This window comes from Nematostella vectensis, chromosome 5, assembly GCF_932526225.1.
Source record: "Nematostella vectensis chromosome 5, jaNemVect1.1, whole genome shotgun sequence".
In the NCBI taxonomy this organism is placed as follows: domain Eukaryota; kingdom Metazoa; phylum Cnidaria; class Anthozoa; order Actiniaria; family Edwardsiidae; genus Nematostella; species Nematostella vectensis.
In genome coordinates, this window is record NC_064038.1 from 5,887,982 (window position 1) to 5,908,726 (window position 20,745).

Here is a 20,745-nt window from a genome sequence, read left to right on the forward strand (position 1 = left end):
TTTACGTCTTTAACGAGTGACAAAGTAGCAGAAAACATTTTCAGAAATAGAAAATGCGCGCGTGCGAGTGGGTTTGCATCTAAAAAAGAAGACTAGATGAAGTGTCATAAAAACGATTATAAAAGGCTCGTTGAACCCCGCCAGGGGCGCAAGGCAGGTGAGAACATAACGCCACGTACGCCTTGAAAATAAAACAGCTAAAATAACAAAGAATTTTTAAGGACGTTAAAATACAGCATGAATCACCCTGAGGCTAGTACAGCAATGAAAATCTACTTTTTCTTTTTTTTCTTCTGATATTTGTCAGCTGTTTTTGTGTGGAAGGCTTACGTACAGAGAGCCCTGAGCGTTGCCCACGCTGTTAACTCTGCAAGGACGCAAGAAAAAGCGCACGTAGTTTTCTGATTCTCGCTTGAACGCAAGCGGCAGAAATAGCGCAAGAGCTTGCGCCCATGCTTGGTTTTCTTGCGTCTTGTGTCCAACGGTGCGTTTTTGCCTCCTCTTGCGCTTGCGTCAATAGTGCGAACATAACGACATGAGCACGATGACAAAAATGTCATCACAAGATTATGAGAAAGAACGTCTTATTTGCGGTGCTTTTTTGATGTATTCTCGTGAATTGTTTTTAGAAATTTCTTACTTGAACGAACGTAAAATGTCATAAAAAGTATAAACGGCATAAACATAACGAACTTATAATGTGACATAAGAGTCATGGAAACGTAGACATAAACATCGTATAATGACATCGTCAGCATAGGCTTCCAAACGCATAATGACTCGTGTGATGACTTTTGTGACATGAGCAACATGACGACATAGGTATAACGACATAGGCATAACGAACTTATAATGACATAAAGGCATAACCACATCATATGCATAACGAACGAATAATGACATAATAGCCATAACCACATCATAGGCATAACAAACGAATCATGACATAAAAGGCATACCCACATCATAGGCATAACAAACGAATAATGACATAAAAGGCATAACCACATCATAGGCATAACAAACGAATAATGACATAAAAGGCATAACCACATCATAGGCTTAACGAGCGTAAACTGTCATAAGAAGCATAACAGCATCAATGGCATAACGAGCGTATACTGGCATAAAAAGCATAACAGCATCAAAGGCATAACGAGCGTATAATGACATTATTAGCATGATAGCATAGGCATGAAAAAACATTAGCAATACAACGCTATAACATAACGATGTATAATAACATAAGAAGCATAACGACATAACCATGACGATCTTATAACGACGTCAGCAACATTACAGCATAGGTTTAAGGAGCAGTTGATTGAAATTCTTTAATATGTTTTTTATTGATGAAAAAGAAAGTTTTAGAGTTCCAACTCTCGAAGTATTAAAAAACCGCAGTAAAACATGGCAAACACACAGACACGCCGCTTGTTTCAATCCCATCAAATGTTCATGACGTTATCTTATTACTGAGGTTTCTTCGTCGACAGAAGACTCAAATAAAACCGTGATCATTCATCAGGAAAATGTATTCGAACAAAGTGACCGTCGCTAGACTAAACTTACTTGCTATTGCGCGGGAGTAGGAGTCTAAAATGAACGTACCGTGCCCTCAAGGTTGGCTTTCGGGATGTCAATCAAATTCATCTCAGCCAATCACATTTTGTCGTTAGTAGACCTGTTTTTCCCCACCCAGAAAACCATAAGATTTATACATCAGGTCAAAGGTGACTGAGGAAAAGACTCTTAGGGACTGCGCTGAAAACAACTGAACAGGCAAATTTCCAAATGAAAAAAGTGGAAAAGGTCGATGTGTCAAGTAAATTGTGAGCTTTTTGATATTCTTATCACACAATGCCCTTGTTCGCTTTCCAAGAAAATTACTAAAACGATAGAATTCACATTATCTCCAAGTGAATATCAAATTAACTCAAAGTTGAAATTCAGGAGAAGCGTCAAACAGATAATAAAATCTGTACCATTTCCCAATGTTTTGGCATGCTATCGTTTTGTATTGTTTTACATGAAGAATTTCACCGAAAGTCAATGCTGCGAAATGCAAAAAAAAGTTTTATTTGTAATTATAGTTTTTCTTTGTAAACTTGGTCGCTCTCAACATCTGATGAGTCCTCGTTTTTGCGCGTATCGTTTTGTATTGTTTTACATGAAGATTTTACCGAAAGTCAATACGAAATGCAAAAAAGTTTTGTATTTGTATTATCATTTTTTTTTGTAAACTTCGCTCTCAACATCTGATGACAACCTGTGTGCAAATTTTCTGCAATAAAGTTTGACTCCAAATTACCCTGAAATAAAAGAATCCTGCTAATGAAAAGAGATAATAAATGCCCCTTGGTTAATACTTTTCCTATTTCTAATTTGAAAAGTTAATCATGGCTGTTAATCAAATAGTTTTTTATGTTAAACCTTTTTTTTCTCTTTTCGAAAGTCAACAATTAACAAAAATAAATCAAAAATTAATCTGTGTTGCCCAAAATAATACTTTCAATACAATGACCACACAAAGTTTTGACACCAAAATCTACAAATGTAGCAATGTTTATTTATCCCTTGCAGTATTTAGCCTAAAGCTGGACAATAAAATGTTGTAGATAATGAATATATAAATCGGGAATCCTTTGCAATTAATTTTCTTTAGAAATTATGAAACAGATGTTTTGATCCAAACAACGAAAATCCTAGGCTATGTTTTTCTAATTACCAACCGTTTCCAATTCACACCAAGGCGGTCATTCGAATTTCTTTAAAATAATTCCCCTTTTTTGCACTTCTCGCTTCTGGTTTATCCAGTCAATGTTCATTTGACGTGTTATTCGGCTGTAAAAGAGAATGGAATTTTTTTGAAATCGTGTGCCTTCGTCTTTGTGAAAACCCTTTTTTCTCTGCGGAAATATATTCTCCAAGTGGTTTCTTATTTACTTTTGTAAATAAGAAATACTTAAGCTTGAAGCAATTATTTGTTGTATATACACAATATTATCTAAGTATTGAGAAAAAGGCCGGCTGGTAATTTACGTCGAGTTGGTCGGTTAAAAGGCACATGACCGGTGCAAGGAACGAGGTGGAAGATCCCTTGTCTCGCGAGCATGGACGCGGTCGACATGTTGTCTACAGTATACCAAGCGTGTGTGGGGTTCTTGAAGCAATTCCCTCTCGCGCACTGCAAATTAACCCCACGTGTTAAAACCACGTCAAAAGCTATAAGGATTCCGAAAGACCAAAAGCCAAAGGGACCCACACTAGCGCTTGTCACATTTAATCTTTGTGAGTTTTAATTAAACAGAGCTTAACTATGAGATTGAACGCGGTTTAGCGATGTCTAAGCCAATCAAATGCGGAAACTGCTCGTTGTTTTCAAGCGCGCCGACCAGCAAAGAAAAACCAAAGATGCCGACAAAATGAACTTTTCTACCGCACATGGCAGGAAAGCGTTCATGGCTTAGGGATTAAATCACTAGCATCGCTTCGACAGCACTCCAAAAACACTAATTCTTTTCCGTGTTCCATGTTATACGACTTACTCTAAGCTCAAATTAAACAGTTTACATTAATCATTTAGCAGAGTTAATATTTGAGCAGAGTAGAGGAAACCGAAAAAGGTATTTACTCTGTGCCGGCAAAAAATAAATACCGCTTTTGATTCGGAGTCTTTTTTAATTTGAAAAACACACCTACTCATTTTAATTAAAATAATACACACTTTAATCCACAGAAAGGGCTTCACCGACACTTTATTTTTATTAAATGCCCAAGCTGTAGAGTTTAATTCTGTAGTATGACAGCTTGTGTGAAGCGTTTCGTTCTATCTCGAGCTGTTTTTGTGGCTCTTGTTCAGTATTCAAGACGGAACAGATCGAGATCGGTGCTTTTGACTTCACCGCACGATAGGAGTAAAACTATCAACAATGGCGTATTCAACCACACCACTTACTATGTGATCCCTTTGTGTATTTAACGAAAAGAACAGTAAACTTCTCCCTCTAAACCATCTCCAGTAGAGCATTCTTAACAAGAACCTCTGGCTTCCTATAGTGAGTCTTGTTACCCGAATAAAAGGGATTTTACTCCACAACAGCTACGTATGTTTTGATGACTAATAATAGGGAACAATTAATTATAGTTGTCTGGAGCAATACAACGCCTCTAATTACAATTGTTTGCGGCAAAATGAAGGGATAACATAGTTTATTTTTGCGGTTTACGCTCCCTTGATCCGCAACAATCGATAAAAACCAACGGAATGTAAACAGGTTATGACTGTCTATTCTTGCCGCATTGAAGGCACGTGACTTAAAGAAATGACCTCCTTATGCGTGGATTTTTTTAGCCGCAGAAAAATGGGACAATGCGTCGTGTCAACTTCTACATCGTATGGTGCCTTTTTTTCAATTTGTATAGGCTGTTGCTGTAATAGATAGAATAAAAGTCCAATTTAGAATCCCACTATGTCCATTGTGTACTTAAGGCTCGTATACGTACTTAAGGTGCGTGCGCACGGTGCGCGTCACACCTTTGCCGTGGGTCATTCCCGGTGCACACGGTGAGAAAAAACATTCACGCGTGCTCTTTGCTAAAAAAAACTCACAGTGTGCAGACGTCAATCGAACGAAATTACGTCTCGCAAGCAGCTAAGGCAAAATGATCTCATGCGTTTGAACTGTGCGTTTTTGGCCTCGCGAGGCAGTGCCAATTGCACGCGTGAAATTTTCTTCGCCGTAGCGCCGGGCTTTATTAAAGGATCGTCAAATGCTATCCTGTTTTCATATGATTCCTTTGACTGTGTACCCCCCTCCCCCCAGCAAATCCGCCCTTGACTTCAAGTCTACTTCTAAGTCTACTGAGTAGACGGCCAATGTCTTTCTCACTTTCAAGCCAACTAATACCTTGGCTACCAGAGCCTCCAGACTTTTCTGTCCAGTGACGCTCAGCCAAAATGTCGAGAGAAGTCTTGAGGCTCTGGTACCCAGGGAAGCTAATCGACTAAAAAAATCCAACTCTTCAGTACAGTAAAGACATATTTAATGCAATCTAAAAGCGCTTACAAATCATACAAAACTGCTGTGGTAGCCGTAGAGCATCATCTAGCCTATATTGTGCTACATGTAAAATCCCATACATGGGATAAGTTTTCATTTACAACTTGGTAAATCATTGAGTTATATAATATATATGCTCTGAAGTATATTCTCATATTATTGTATATACGTTGCTAAGGACACATCAGCCTAAGGGGTTTAAAAACAGATGATATGGGGCGGGAAGCATGGAAGGGAAGGGGGGGGTGGGTGGATGAAGGAAGTGTTTAAGGCTGACACCTTAGCATCCTAATCGTGTTCGCCTGCGAAACGATTCTAAGGAGAGTTGCGTGACGAATTGCGTGACAATTATGAAGACTGCGTGACAAATTGCATGACATATTTTGAGGTTGCATGACATATTTTGAGGTTGCATGAAATATTGCGTGACAAATGTCGAGACTGCGTTAAATTGTGTGTAGTGGCAAAAGGAAGTTAAGAGATAGGTGGGTTTTACAATGCAAAGGCTATTGCGTGACATGTTAGGATTTTGACAATTGCGTGACTGTGACGTATAATGGTTACCTGATATATTGAATGGCCGCGTGACACCTAACTTTATTACATATATTACTTGACTCGTGTAACATTGTGGGCATGACTGACGTTAGTTCTTGTGTGACATCTGAAACAGCACGGATTGGCTGGTGTAACCAAGGATTTCGTGACCATTTTGTAGCGTGACATATTAATTGCAACTCTCCTCATAAGAAAGTAATTAAAAATTAGTATAATCTACCATCTATTTCCCTATCTCCTTTAGTGTGTGTTGTCTCTGCCATTTAGCGGATTTAGGGAAACGTCTACTAGTGGTGACTAATATAGTCCAATTATGGATCCAACTCTGCAAACATAGGGTAAACAAAAGCCAAACTAGCAACAATCTTCGGGATTGCTGTATCTATAGACTTAGCTTGAGGCTAGATGGTAATTTGTAGCAATTCTTGGTCGGTTTGTAACCGGCTTTCGTCATATTCGAGTTCTTGGGTGTAGTCTGCGTAATTATATGGTCTCCAACGTGATTATCTGGTGATATACCATGGTGTATTTCATTACTTGTGTATTTCATTGATAACTCTTTTGGCCTTCTTTTGACCTTAAGATGTTTATGGTAATAATTGGTTGACTCTGTTCTTGCTGATTCGGGTGATGATAATTTTGTTGACTTTGTCCTTGATTATTCTGGTGATGATTATTGTGTTGACACTATCCTTGTAGATATTTTCGTATTCTTGCTTTAATGCATATTGTACTTTTGACATCTCAACCGCTGTCATTCTACGTGGAACTCATGTAAAAATGTTCATTTATCGCGTTTTATCGAATTCAATCTGTTGTCCATGTGGGTACACACAAGCATGCGCAATGCGTAATCTGCGTGCGTATTGTTAGATCGATTTTCCTGTGCATGTGCAGTGCTATAAGTCCGCTGTCCTGTTATTCGTACATGCCTATTTCTTTAAATCCTCTGCACATGTGTAGTGCTACCAGTCCGCTGTCCTGTAATTCGTGCATGCCTATTTCTTTAAATCCTCTGCGCATGTTCAGTGCTACCAGTCCGCTGTTCGCACACGATCTCTGGCCCATGTCTATAGTGCGCATGCGTCGTATATGCGCGGCAATTGTTAAATCCTAGTTTATGAGCAGCTTTGGTAAACAACGGTTGCCATGGTGCCGATCCCGAGGGTTGCGAGGACTAGTCCCGTCCACCAGCGTTTTTCTGTCTGCGTAGGGTCTTGAAAGTGAGTATTAAACGTGTCCTGGAAAAGAGCAAAATACGATTTAGTGATTCTTTCGCTTAGCGTTGCTATTTGTTACTCGACTAAAATCAGTTTCCATTCTAATAAGGGTGAATAAACATATCTATTTGAGTTCATCTTATCTAAACTTATTATCTATCAGACTTTTCTATCGGGCTTTTCTAAACTCAGTTTAGATAGCCCAGATAGAAAAGTTTGGAAAAGCCAGATAGATCTCAGTTTAGAAAAGCCGGATAGATAAGTTATCCAGTAACTTTTAGTATCTAGCTTTTCTAAACTTAATCCATCTGGCTTTTCTAAACTGATCTATCTGGCTTTTCTAACCTTAAGGCATCCCTTTTCTAAACTTATCTATATGGCTTTTCTAAACTTATCTATATGGCTTTTCTATCTTATCTATCTGGCTTTTCTAAACTTATCTATCTGGCTTATCTGAGTCACCTTAACTTCCTCTATGATTGGAAATACAAAACAGACTCGTATCTAGGCTAGAAAAATACGTGTTAAGAGTTAATTTGACATCCCTTCTCTCCTATATGGTTTTAAAGAGAGCTTGTCTACTGGACGGCCTTAGATGTTTTTGGCAGCGATTCCTGTAATTTATGCGATGAATTTGTGATATATTTTGTGAAAATAGTATGGCCATATAATTACTAATCTTGCCTCAGATATCTAGCAAGTAAATTTTGACGTCATGGCTTTTTTTATCGTATTTTTGATGTCATTACACTCATCATGACGTCATTGGTAAAACGAGCCCCACTCACTCCAGAAACTTCCATAGCATCTTGCCTTGGAACAGACTATTTTTACATTGCCAACCGAAATATCATCTTGCTTGGTTACGTTGGTAACCCAAATTTGCACGATGGAATGCGTGGGCATAGACATCCGGTGTAGAGAAAGAAACCCTACCATTGGCATTGGTATAGACAAAATAAAAACGCCATGTATCAAGTCGTGGTTACACCCCTTAGTTGACATGGTGCCTTCAGGTGCGCATTTAGAGAAATTTTATGTAAATATTTAAAAATATTAAAGTTTAAAAGAGTTTTTATTATATTTGTATAGACAAAATAAAAACGCTGGGTTGCATCCCTTTGCTGACAAAGGTCTTCAAGCGAAACTTTAGAGAAAATTTAATGTAAATATTTAAAGTAATTAAAATATGCTAAGCTTCTCATGTGTATAATGACAAGCCTGTAATATGCTTTCTCTACCTTACTCACACCCGGGTCCAGGGTGTTTTAAATTTCAAAAACAAAGCCCAGTTCTACTATGATATATGTCAGTATTACTGAGCCAGGCGTGTACCTATGGGGCTCCTTGGCCGCCAAAAAAGTGATTTATTTCCTATTAAAGGATTGTCAAATCTTATCCTTTTCCATATGATATCTATGACTGCGCATCCCCCCAGCCAATCCTGGAACGCGTCTGTTTGGAGATTTCAAGTGTCTTACAAAGCTTCAATTTTTGCGTCACTTTGACATAACGTCTTTCATATCTGCAAATATCGTCTGGCGTCCCGAGCTCTATTCTACTCGTTTTAGACGGCATATACCGCATTTAGCATAACCGGGTTTTGCGGAACTTTTCTGTTACCACTTGGCGTCTTTGAAGCGGGGCGATTGCTGAACATCACAAAGAGGATTCAATCTCTCTTTATTAATTCATTATGTTCTCCTTGAGCGAAGCTATTTGGCTAAGACATTAGCGTTTCCCCATAAATACTGACTTTTATCATAGCCTCACATAATGCGTCCAGTTTTAAAGAAAGTTAATCAGCCACCTTGTAATTGTTTTACGTTTGAAAATAAAACTGTCTAATTTGAAATAATATTTCACGTTATATTGGATACATTTATAAATATGAAACATTTATTAATAATATTTCATTGAAAGTGTCTTTTCTGTCACGGCCGTTTTTTGTAGCAGCTTTAAGTGGCTGTGTGATGTGTATTCATTAGACGAGTGATTTAGCAATCCATGCTACGTGCGCAATGACGAGTAAAATCACTCACTGCTTATGCTGTGCATATCGCATTGCGGCTAAAATCATTTGTATACAACTGTCAATATAAACCTTCAAACTTCAAATAGTGGCAAGTTTCCAAGAGCACTCTTAAGCGTTTGTCAAAAACGTGCAAAGTTTGCAGAATCGTGCGACTGGCTCGTTTCAAACGTGCAAACCTGAATAATAGGCAAAAAACAAAGCTGCAAATCTTAGTAATCCCGTGAATTATCTTTTTTATCCGATTACCTAGGTACTTTTTCATCAATATGGCATTGTTATTAAGGCCACCAACGGTTTACAGGAATGAAAAGGCGGAGTGTAAATGGAAAGGGGAGCAAAAATAATTTTTAACATTGATAAACATCAAATCCTCAGCACAAACCTGGATGTAATATATTTGTTTTGTTTTTCGTGTAAACTTTTCCGAGATGTTTAATATCAATATTATGTTCACCGAACCACCTTTGTGTATTGGGGTTGCATTTCCTGCACTGTGATTGGCCCATCATAATCACGTGTCACGTATTGCATTTTTGTCCTAACATCTTTATCCTTGGCAACTCCGCAATGAATAGCTTCCAATGAAACCTCCCTGGATTTTTTTTTAGAAATTCTCAATTTCCAGTATTCCCCTATTTGAAATACATGGTTTTTCTAAAATGCATCGTGATAACATAAGAGTTGGATTTTACGTTCTTCTTCGGACTCTAGCGCATTCTTAGCTCATTTGCATTGCTTGTAAAATAAAAAATGCATACTTCATCAAACAAAGATAATGGTAAAACGGAAATTATAATTCTATAACAATTGGATGTAAAATGAGGGATTTTTTTTTCATAAAAGCTGTCGATAAAAATATTCATTTTGTTATGACAAAAACACAGTGCGTTTATCAATTCCTGTTTACTCACGTTTGAATGAGTACTTGCTTGCATCAGCAAAATGATAAATTACCGCGATCTCAGTGACGCAATTGCAGCTATTTTATAGCTGTTAACACTTTTTTACCCACACTCCGCACATAACACACCATGTTTTAATTGAAACAGAACGCGCTAAGACCACTTTTCAATAAAACACGGTTTTACTTATTCACTATAACTGTGTAATCGCTCTAAGCTTTGCAAGAAAAAAAAATTTCTTGTGCACTCAAGCAAACTCACAAAACACACTTTCTAATTGCTACCTGTATTATAATCTCTCATTGAGCTCAAAGTGTGCTTATAAGAGCTTAAATTCTACATCTTACCGTTAATGTTTATTAGGATTTCCGTTTGAGAGATAAGCATTACTCACCCATCCCCCTTGGGTCTGTATCCAGTGGGACAGATTCGCGATGTAGTCCCCTAACCAAGCCTCGACTTCTCGTACGCCATCGTGCAAACCGTTTCTCGCGCAGAACTGCGCAAGTCTACCCCCAAACGTAAAAACAGCGACGATTCTCCCCCAGTTTATACCATCCTTGAACACCTCATCAGCAACTTGCACGAATTTCTCGTGCGCCGAATTTGCAGTCATGTTTAGACTATTGCACATGTTACAAAGCAGCGGCCCGTGCCTTTCCTCGAGCTCGTCGCTAAGTCTCCTCATATTGCGCGCTGTCAGACTTGTGGAGATTCTTCCATTGCCTGTACGGTATGATATCAGGTCTTGAGCCAAGAAGTGAGCTTGTCGGTTCAACGTCTCTAACGTCTCCGAACACGGTTTTCTCTGCGCCTGTAAAGCAGCCATAGCACATAAAATATCATGAAAACGGAGTGGTGCTTTGCGTAGAAAGCTAAATCTTGCAGCAGTGGAATTATTAGCTCTTGTTGCTTCCTGTGATTTGCAGCGACTTTTAAAGAACTCCCCAAGCACCCGCACAACCACCTGCTATCAACATTCTACATACACTTGGCTTCCGAACCCTGATTGGCTGGTTCGGTAAATACCACGATTTGATTGGTTGCTGTTGCACAGCGAATAAATAATGCTTGTTACATGGTTTGTTAACTGCAGTTGGTAAAAGCTATATTTAGGTTTCCTTTTTTCAAAACCAAAAAAGGTGAGATTATTATAACAGCAGCACGTTTTTCTTTTCAAAAGAAGTGAGGTTTTCAAGATAATTTTAAAGTTTGACCTATGCAAGGCTGATTTTTGTTCATTTTAAGTTAAATTGTATATATTATTAATTATTATCATTATATAAAACCATATTTCAAGTTCAAGGCGATTCCCAGGACAACTGAATTTAAACTATAATTACGAAAAGACCTACATTGTTTTCAAATTCTAAACTTTTTCTGTGCGACTAGAACCATCTAAATACACCATACAATGATGGGTGAAAATTATATATACTGAAAAAAAATCGTTCATCTGAACTTACAGGAGGTTGCCCTCATGCAGTTTTTAGGGTTAAAAAAATGATTTTTGTTGTCTATACATTTTGTTGTTTGTTTGTTTTTAGGGGGGGAGGGGGTAGAATTTAAAGGCAAGTATTTCGGGGTCTAATTTCTATATGGGAATTTTTTGTGCTTGCAGACTCTTCTGCTTCCATTTTGATAGACGAGTATCTCCTGGTACTTGAATAAACACTTCACGCCATTGTAAATTATTTCATCCCTATTCATGTTTCATTTATTCTTCATCAGCTTTTAAACTAAACAGGTAAACAATGATTATTTGAAAATCATCTAGTGAATGTGTAGTTCCAGAAAATATCCATAGCCCCCATGGAGGGGATTGCAAATTCCGGGGGGGGGGAGGGGGTTGCCAGGAATTTCCAGAGGGGAGGGGGGTAAAATTCCGTTTTTCCTTAACAGCAACTATATTTTTTCCAGGGGGGGTGCAAATTTCAAACGTGGGGGGGGGGGGGGGTTATGGGTATTTTCTGGAGTTACACAATCATCAACAGAAACAACTACTTCTTGAAAAACCGTAAAATACACCCAAATATCAACAGAAACAACTACTTCTTGAAAAACCGTAAAATACACCCAAATATCAACAGAAACAACTACTTTTTGAATAACCGTAAAATACACCCAAATATCAACAGAAACAACTACTTCTTGAATAACCGTAAAATACCCCCAAATATCAACAGAAACAACTACTTCTTGAATAACCGTAAAATACACCCAAATATCAACAGAAACAACTACTTCTTGAATAACCGTAAAATACACCCAAATATCAACAGAAACAACTACTTCTTGAATAACCGTAAAATACACCCAAATATTATTGCCGCCATGGCATATCTCCTTTTCTCGCGGAGTTTTCGTGACAAATGCTGAAGCTTGTTTCATTTTAGAGCCCGCTCACGTACGTCCGATAAACAGGAAGTTCTAAGTCTATTGACAGATGGTATATTGATGTGACTTGTCGCCGCGGGCTCACATGATCGCGTGGTGTGTATAATGGTTAGGAAGCGGATAGATGGAAACAAGGGATGTGGAAAAGAATACAAAGGGAAGGTCGGAAGAGGGATCTAGGAACGAGGAAGAAACACAGGGTTTTGAGAAAGAAAAGATGAAAACAAAAAAGATGAAATTGAGAGAAAGAAGAGAGGGAAGTTAGAATGAAAGAACAACAACAACAGAAAGAGTTAAGTTTAGTTATTGGCTTTGTGGCACATACAATACGGATTGCAGTCAAACATAGACGGACAAAAGCAAAAATAAAATATACAAGATCAACGACACATTGATCTAATTTAATTTGATTTTATTATTACAGGCAGTTAAGAATTGACATAACTTATTATTTATGAACGAGCACCTTTTTTTGGCAAAGTTCTTCATAATGGCATAATTTATAAATATTATTATTGTTGTTGCTGTTGCTGTTGCTGTTATTTAAAGACAGAAAGAAGAAAAGATAGAAAGAAAGAAAATAAAATAAAAGCAAGAAAAAAGGGGGAAGGGAAATCAGAAATAAAGAAACAATAAGCGGAAGCGTCAAAATGATGATGATGTGCCCTACCCCACCTCCCACAGTTCTCATTTTGCGCCCTACGTGCACTGATATATTCCTGATCACCTTATACGGCCACGTGATCCAGAAGGGGGCAAAGTACCCTATGATTATTTTCTCGATAAAAATAGATAAGTGGAAATTAAAAGGAATAGCGATGGAAAGCTTGAAAGGAACCGTCAAACTAGCCCCAAGTTATGATAAATCCGTTGCACGTATTTTGTTTTCTATATCATGTTTTATGTCTGCTTCAATTATCCGTCCCGCGGTAAAACGCGTGTCAAAACACCAACTCTGTCAAAAAAAAAAAAAAAAAAGAACTCCCTTTCCCCGATAAAGGTTATCCAATGTCACCATGAAAATTAGTTGCGTATTCCAGGCAACATGCCCGTATACTAGAAGGACTGAAATAAAAACTAAATTTATTACATAGTGCAAATTATATGTAATTTGTTGTAAATTTGACATCAAAATACTGGACAGATAAAACGTCGCGCATTTGTCAAATATACAAACATCATGACAGGTTTCCATTTGCTCAAGATATACTGGAACTGCCTCCTGGTAAAAAAGATAGTTTGATATACTCACGGTTATATTGTCTGCATCTATCTTCATCTTCACTTCCTTGTTCGTATCTTGTTATATATTCTTTGTATTCCTGTTAAGTATTGCGATTTTGTTCGTTTATGACCCCTGTTATCTTCTGTCGCCTGTTTTATACCCTGTGAAGAGAACGTGTGTTAGTCCATTTTTATAATTGGAGGGGTATTGTTCAACTGACGTACGAATTGATCAACACATGTGATGTGTCACGAACACAGTTAGACATGTCACGCAAATGTCACCACAACGCCACGAAAAGTCGCGGTATCATTATTAAATTGAAATTACAAACAAGAACCTTTGTACCTGAGTTCACTGGATATAAATTTGAGATATTGGTAAACGATAAACGTTATTTATGATAAATGTTACTTATTTGACGTTATAGCAACCGATATAGTTCTATTAGCTGATTAGGGCCAATACGTTATTCTATAATATCGATACATTCTGGCTACAAATGCGCATGCATAGTTTTGGAAAACTTTCTCGGTGCGCCTGCTGTTACTATCGAAGCTGTACACCTTAATTTAGGAAGAGTTTTGATATAGAAAATAGAACAGAATAATTAAGGTTTCCTATTCAACATTAGCAAATGTGTGCATTGCTGCATATGCATTATGATGTTATAGTATTCATTTTAAAAATTATCGTGTAGGTTATGTCGTTTGGCGAAAAGCAGCGGACTGGCACGTACTTGTGAACTTGTCTCCGAAACGACTTGTTTCCACAATTCATTAGCGCGAATATTATTGATACACAAGTCTTGCGTACTTTGCGGTTTCATTACCGGCATTACCACATTACATTCACCAAAGAAATGAATAATTAAAATAATATTAATAAGAAAACAGGGAGTGACCCGTATTATGTTCATGAAATTCAAACAAAGTTCTGATAGTTTTTCTTTCCTTGATCGCTTACACAATCGTATTTTGCGGTTCGTTTTTCTGTGCGCTAAGAGCACCGTCTAAATGCAGTTTGTCTAGTAGATCCTTAACGGTATTTTCATTTGAAGCACACAAGCTCAATAAAAGGTTGATTGGATGATAGTGTAAGAAAACAGAGCTGTTGTGTTCTCAATTCGCTTTCGTCCAAGAAGAGTCTGCTCTGGAAAAGCGCCGAGTCAAATAACATTGTTCATCTTATAATTTCTTGTGTCACACGTGCATGCCACTGAAATACAAATTTTAAAAAGATTGAGAATTTTAAGATTTTTTTTAAAGGAAACTTGGATTACTTCTCGTAACTTTTTAGTTTCCTTTCTATGTTTTACAAGTTTTATCTTGTTTAAATCTTGTGTTACATGAGGGGCCAAGTACACGCTTCCCCTTAGGCAGCCATTTTGTGTGAATGCAGTCACGTTCACAGTTCTACTAATTGCGATTTTGAATTGTATCATCGCTCGTTTAACAATAAAAACCTTCTCAAAAGCGTTTCACAATTTTAATTAAACTCATGATTATCTCTCTTGGTGATAATAGCTAATTTTAGATATTTTTTTCACATCCACTTTGCCCTTTTAAACCCGGCAGGTGGTTAACCTTAGTGTTTTATTCAGTTCGTTTAGTAGATGCTTAGCGGCACATTTATTGATAATTGAGGAAGCACGCAGGTCTTTTGATCATTTTTTATTGATTCCATGGCATCGTCCATTTTTCACGGAGCCCTTCATAGAAAAGAGAACGTTATAGAAAATAAACTTTTTTTAGTGGCTTCAGGGTTGAACAGGCAAACGAAACTGTTAACGAACTGTATTTATATTCATTTGATGTAGAACAAGAGAAATATATCATCTGAAGGCGAAAGTGCGCTGTCTCAGGACAAAAACTGCGCTTTTACAGTAGTTCGCCAAACACGTAAAGAAAGATGGAAATTGTATAAAAGATGCTTGTGGATTGTGATTTAAGAGAAACGCAAGAACAAAGATTGCGAAACACACGACTTAAAACTACGATATTCTATATCAGACAACACTAAAAAATCACGCAAAACAAAAGTAAAAGTAAAGCAACACAAAATCTCGATTCGCTTCGTTTCCAGCATTCAATATAGAAGATTGCATACACGTTAAACAAGAGACGATTTTTCGTGCTCTAGTCTTAGAAACGTGATTTCAGTCATGACGAGATACAGGCTTTAGCGCGGACGTGATGGATATATAATGGACTGCGCAAAATAGCCTTTACCTAATTTCTCCGGAATTAGGAATTAAAAACTTGTGTTAGAACACATTCACAGCGCATAGTTTTCTCAAAAGAAACCGAAATGTTTACGCATTTTGCGCAAAAATAGACCTCCTCAAAAATTGGTAACCTCGAAACATGGGAAAGGAAGATAAGTTCCCCTCCCACTCCCCCTTGTATTGATTTCACGCTCCATCCTAGTGAATTTGGGCATGCGTCATGTCGACTGGTGTTAAGTGACGTGATTTGTAACTATGGTTACTTCGCGTGAAGGCTCATAAGAAACATCATATACAGCGAACTCATCCAGTTTAACATGAATAAGGGCATGTCTCTTTCTCACTACTTCGAGGGGGCCCTTCGAGCTTCTACCGCGAGGGCAAAGTCCCAGCCTATTCGTCCTTAGAATAACTGTAAAATGCATACACGACTACATAAATAGGAGAATCTCGCTCGAGTTAGTATATGTTTATGAAATATTGTTAAGAGTGACTTTGGCTTTATACCAAGGACAAATTTACTGTCTAATTTTCCTTGAACTCACTTAAGGATAGTGGAATGGGTCAAAGGCACTCTCTGGCCCAAGTTTTGTTTAAATTCCGAATTGATTTGGTAATAAATACAATTTCCCAAAAAAAAATTATGCAACAATCTCGCTCTTATATTTCTTGTACCTTTTCTCTTATATTTTTTAAAATAAAATTCGTTTTGGCGTTCAAGATTCGCTACTATATCGACACATCACCATATGAATACTAATTTGTAAATTGTTTTTTCTCTTCGAAAAGTGTGAACACGACAAGCTTACCCTTGTATTTCTCATCTTATTAACGAGTGATGCGGTTCCTAGATGATCAAACCAACCACAGGGTCGCCGGTGCCATATTGACTATACGCTGAACTGTAGTGTTTAGGTTTATCACCAATTGCTTGGCTGGGGGCATACCTTAAGGTCTATTGTCAAGGTTAGTCGCAGAGTCAGACGCATTCTCTCACTTACGTGCCCTATTACAGGTCTCAGACAGGTGCTCAACTTAAAGAGACTCTATCAGCCGATATTTTGTTATCCTTGCAAAAAAAAAAAAGTGCGAGAAAACATCCATTTCCATCCGCTATATGAGAAAGTTATTGCCATGTTTTTGAAAAAGATTGGCAAATAGCGTATTAAAATATTATTTTTATGTGCATATTTTGAAATTTCAGTCATTTGTCTTCAATTTTTTATTAAAAACATTAACAAAGTCGGTGATGACATGGGCTCTTTAAAAGTAGTCATATTGAGCGAGGCCTCATGGTCTTCAAAAACGTGTAGGAGGGGGAGGAGAGCAACAGGTGACAAATTGTCTTTTCAAACTTCTGTCAGGTTCTTTAGATCGTCAAAGGCGCAAGGAATGTGAAATCATAAACGTGTTTGAGGGGGAGGGGAACAGGTCACATGAAAATTCTGTCAGGTTCTTTAGATCTGTAAAGGCGCATGGAATGTGAATAAAAAAGTGAAATGATAGTAAACGAGTTTTTGTCAGAGATCATAATCGAAAGACGTAATCGCAAAAACCGATGTTGCTATAGCACCACCGCACCAAAACATGTTAGTCTAGCCTGAAAATAGACTCACCTTTTTATACAAAGACAGGACATAACAAAAAAATATATAACACTTTTTAAAGTGTTATTTGCGACGTCAAGAAAAATGTAATTAATCTCGTCTTTGAGCGCTATGAATGCTAGGAAAATGTCCTTATTGATATAGTAGTTGCATATTTTAACATGGCTTCCATTCGTATTTTCTCCGGTCAAGGCGATGGTATTTTTTTCAGTGCCACATGAACTAATGCTGAAATTGTTTACCTCGAACTAAAGGTCTAAAAACAGCACAAACCTTGCTTATATGTTGGAAGTGGTGAATTCTCCCATGCCGAATAATTTTCTGCCTCTAAACCTGATCCGCCTTGACGCGATAACCCTTATCGATTGATAAAACTAGAGATTTGAAGAGCCTTTTTAAACTTTTCTATAACGCATCTTCCAAAAATAGCGTAAACAGTTCTATAAAACCATTTTCTAGCCAATGAACGCACCGTTTACATGTGCGACATCAATCTCTACTTTTTAACCAATCAGATAACAGAGTGTGTAAGTCTTGTCCAATTGGAATCCAGCATGCCATTGTTTTAATTGGTTCTGAGACGTGGCACAGCTCGGTCCCAGCCCCTCCTTGTCCTTACTCGCTTTTCGCTGCAAATCTGGTTTCCGTTCTGTATTGAATTTAATATCAGAAATAATACCCCGGGCGACGGTTTACTCAATAGTAAAGACTAAAACAAGTTTGAAGTATTCATCATAATTGTTTTTTAAGCACCTTAAAAACACCGCCAATTCGTTTGTTTAATTGGTCGACCACAAGTCAAAGAAAATGTAGACGAATTATTTGTCAACACCTTCCAAGAACATCAGTATTGCAAAGTCAGCAACTTCCATCACCTTCAGACATGGTATTGACTATCTATTCTACCTCCCCCCCCCCTTCAAGAGCATCAGTATTGCGAAGTCAGCAACTTCCGACACCTTCAAACATGATGTGGACTACCTTTTCTACCCCCCCTCCCCCCCTCCAAGAACATCAGTATTGCAAAGTCAGCAACTTCCATCACCTTCAGACATGGTGTTGACTATCTATTCTACCCCCCCCCCCCCCCCCCTCCTTCAAGAACATCAGTATTGCAAAGTCAGCAACTTCCATCATCTTCCAACATGATGTGGACTATCTATTCTACCCCCCCCCCCCCCCCTTCAGTTATTGGGTAAGCAATGTAGGTTTTTTTTTTCCGTCAGCAAATGCTTGCACTGTTTACACTAGTCTTCATAAAAAAACTCTATCGGCCGCCATTTTGACATGCTAGCAAAGTATAAAAAGACATTGCCATCGGCTATAATTTGGGGAAGCCAATGCGGTATTTTCGATTGAAATTGGTGAATATAGTATTAAACTTTGTTTTTGGATGGTTGTATCGAGATTTTATGTACCTTCCAATATATTAAATAAAAACAAAAAAGACATGGCTAACAAGGTCTCTTAAGTCATTTACCGCTGACACATTAAAGAGATCCTTATTTCCACATGGACACCATGCTCGAGGTCCCAGGGCTTTTTCGTTTTCTTCCGCGCAAAGCACGCGGTATAGACCTTTAGAAGCGCCCGCAAAGCACGCTGGGTCTCCGAGCATGCGAATTGCGAATTGCTTTTGTCACTCCATGCAGTAGCATATGGAAAAATGATAGAATTTGATGATCTTTCGATAAGAAATGACACGCTTTTTGGCTGCAGATGAGGATGAACCGCGCGCACCGTGCGCTTACGTTTACACTCTAGTGAAAACTACCTTTTTGCGTGGCAAAAAACTTTTGACTCAATGCGCAAACTGATTATGAAGTTTAATGCTGAAGTTTAATGACGGGGTAAAAGGAAAAAAACGCATAAAATTGTTGCAAGTCTCGCGATAGTTGAGTGTTACGGGCTTCGTCTTTGGATCAAGGGGATTGGGCTCGAGACCCAGTCAGGTCAGCTTGTAAAAACCTGGCATTTTACATTGGGGAATGTGAAACCCTCGTCTTCATGGATAAATACTATAAATTGGATGTCCCGTCTCTCCGCACATCATTGGCCTGTATTGGGAGACGTTAAAGAACTCTCGGCTTTGCCCCATATTATGTAATACTGTCTTCGGACGAAAGTTCGGACGAATCGTGTAAATGAGTGAACGAACGAGCGAGCGAGCGAGTGAGAACATAATGTCTCGCCCGCGAACTCAATTAGTTCCAAAAATACTGATGTACAAAACGTGGTGAAAAACGATATTACGACTTTGACCATCACCTCTACGTGTCTCGCAACAAAGCAATCCGCATTGCTTTTTTACTATGCTTTCTTTGCTGTGGTTTAACGAACAAAAGAATCAAGTTTAGTAGAACGCGCCTGGCGCTTTAGACGAGTATCTGCGGTAGTTCTAAAGCATTTTTTTCACAATTTATTCATTTTCGAATGAAAAGGTCTCTTACGAACCCTCAGCAACTCGAGTCTTCCCTCCCTTCAATTACATTACTTATTTTTTCACCCTCGATAACTGGAACTCTCGATATCTAGAAATACTTCTGATTTTTCCACTTGAGGTCATTTCATTTAGTCATGAAATTAGTAGCTTAGGTATTTTGTTGGTTATATCCCGCCATAGACTTCAAAGATATCCGTGTGGTCATGCCAACCTTCACATTTTGCCCAACCAACCGAATAAAAGACGTCAAAAGGAACAACAACTTTATCATAAAAAATGCTAATCGTTCTAATCAATCCTTTACATCTTTTTGGATTAAACTAAAGAAGAATTAACAACCATTTAGATAAACTAATCAAAGAACCATTTCATAGTATAAATGGTTATCAATGCGCTTGTAAAATTTCACTGTCATTCAGAATAAAAATTTTGGAAGGAATTGAGATAAAACATTGTCACGTATCGTATAAATAAATAAAAAGATCATCAAAATAAAAAAAAAGTAATGAATGAGATGTGAAAATTCCTATTTTATAATTTTAGGCTATTACATCGAATATACATTTTTAGTTCCTTTTTTACTAGTGTTAGGCATGACTAGCATGTTTATAGCCGACTCGGCAAATTCCCGAAGGTTAACAATTTACTTTAATATTCTTGTGACCGGTGTATTTATAGCTTTTAAGTTCTGTATTTAGCAAAGTGTTTCCATAGAATCATGCTTATCTTGATTGTGGTTAGCACATGACTTAGGAATAATATTCAATCAAAATCAAAAGCTGTTATTCTATGGGCATTCCTTACCAACTTACACGGCTTCTAAGAGCGAAGGCTTACCTTAAATTCCCACTCTCTTGATATGTTCGTTGTGCTTGTATTGTAGTGTGTAGCCCTTGTAGCGTTGGTGTGTGTGCTGTGCATAGAGGTAAAAAGGAAAGGCGGAGGTTAATTCAATGAATTTGTATCAGGAACTTGTTGCGTCACATCACGCTATTACGTTACTCTTGAATACACCATTATACTTCGTGTAAGACACTAAACTATATAACTATGTATGTACATAGTGTG

The 20,745-nt window shown here is 37.8% G+C and overlaps 2 protein-coding genes across 15 annotated transcripts in view; one reads left to right on the forward strand and one right to left on the reverse strand.

Annotated features, from left to right (window-relative positions):
- LOC5511206 (forkhead box protein B1) overlaps positions 1 to 20,745 on the forward strand; it is a 62,564-nt gene that overhangs the window by 38,063 nt on the left and 3,756 nt on the right. The window lies entirely within an intron of this gene.
- LOC5511204 (bcl-2-like protein 1) lies at positions 5,030 to 20,660 on the reverse strand. 3 transcript variants are annotated; one of them, XM_032380426.2, is made up of 4 exons: positions 20,515 to 20,660; positions 13,428 to 13,561; positions 10,173 to 10,592; positions 5,030 to 6,862 (listed from the first exon to the last, which is right to left on the reverse strand). In XM_032380426.2, exons 2-4 carry the CDS (start codon positions 13,452 to 13,454, stop codon positions 6,740 to 6,742), a joined length of 570 nt encoding a protein of 189 aa, XP_032236317.1. In that variant the 5' UTR covers positions 13,455 to 13,561; positions 20,515 to 20,660; the 3' UTR covers positions 5,030 to 6,739. The 3 variants fall into 3 exon arrangements, with proteins under 3 accessions (XP_032236317.1, XP_032236318.1, XP_048583988.1); XM_032380427.2 differs by lacking the exon at positions 20,515 to 20,660 and adding an exon at positions 17,508 to 17,651; XM_048728031.1 differs by lacking the exon at positions 20,515 to 20,660 and adding an exon at positions 16,437 to 16,586.

Bases quoted from the DNA above. Each gene is read 5' to 3' on its own strand.
- LOC5511204 (XM_032380426.2), bottom strand. From the start codon at position 13,454: ATGAAGATAGATGCAGACAATATAACC. The intron at 10,593-13,427 runs GTGAGTATATCA...GCTGCTTTACAG, and splicing joins TAGATGCAGACAATATAACC to GCGCAGAGAAAACCGTGTTC. The intron at 6,863-10,172 runs GTGAGTAATGCT...GCTCTTTTCCAG, and splicing joins TACAGACCCAAGGGGGATGG to GACACGTTTAATACTCACTT.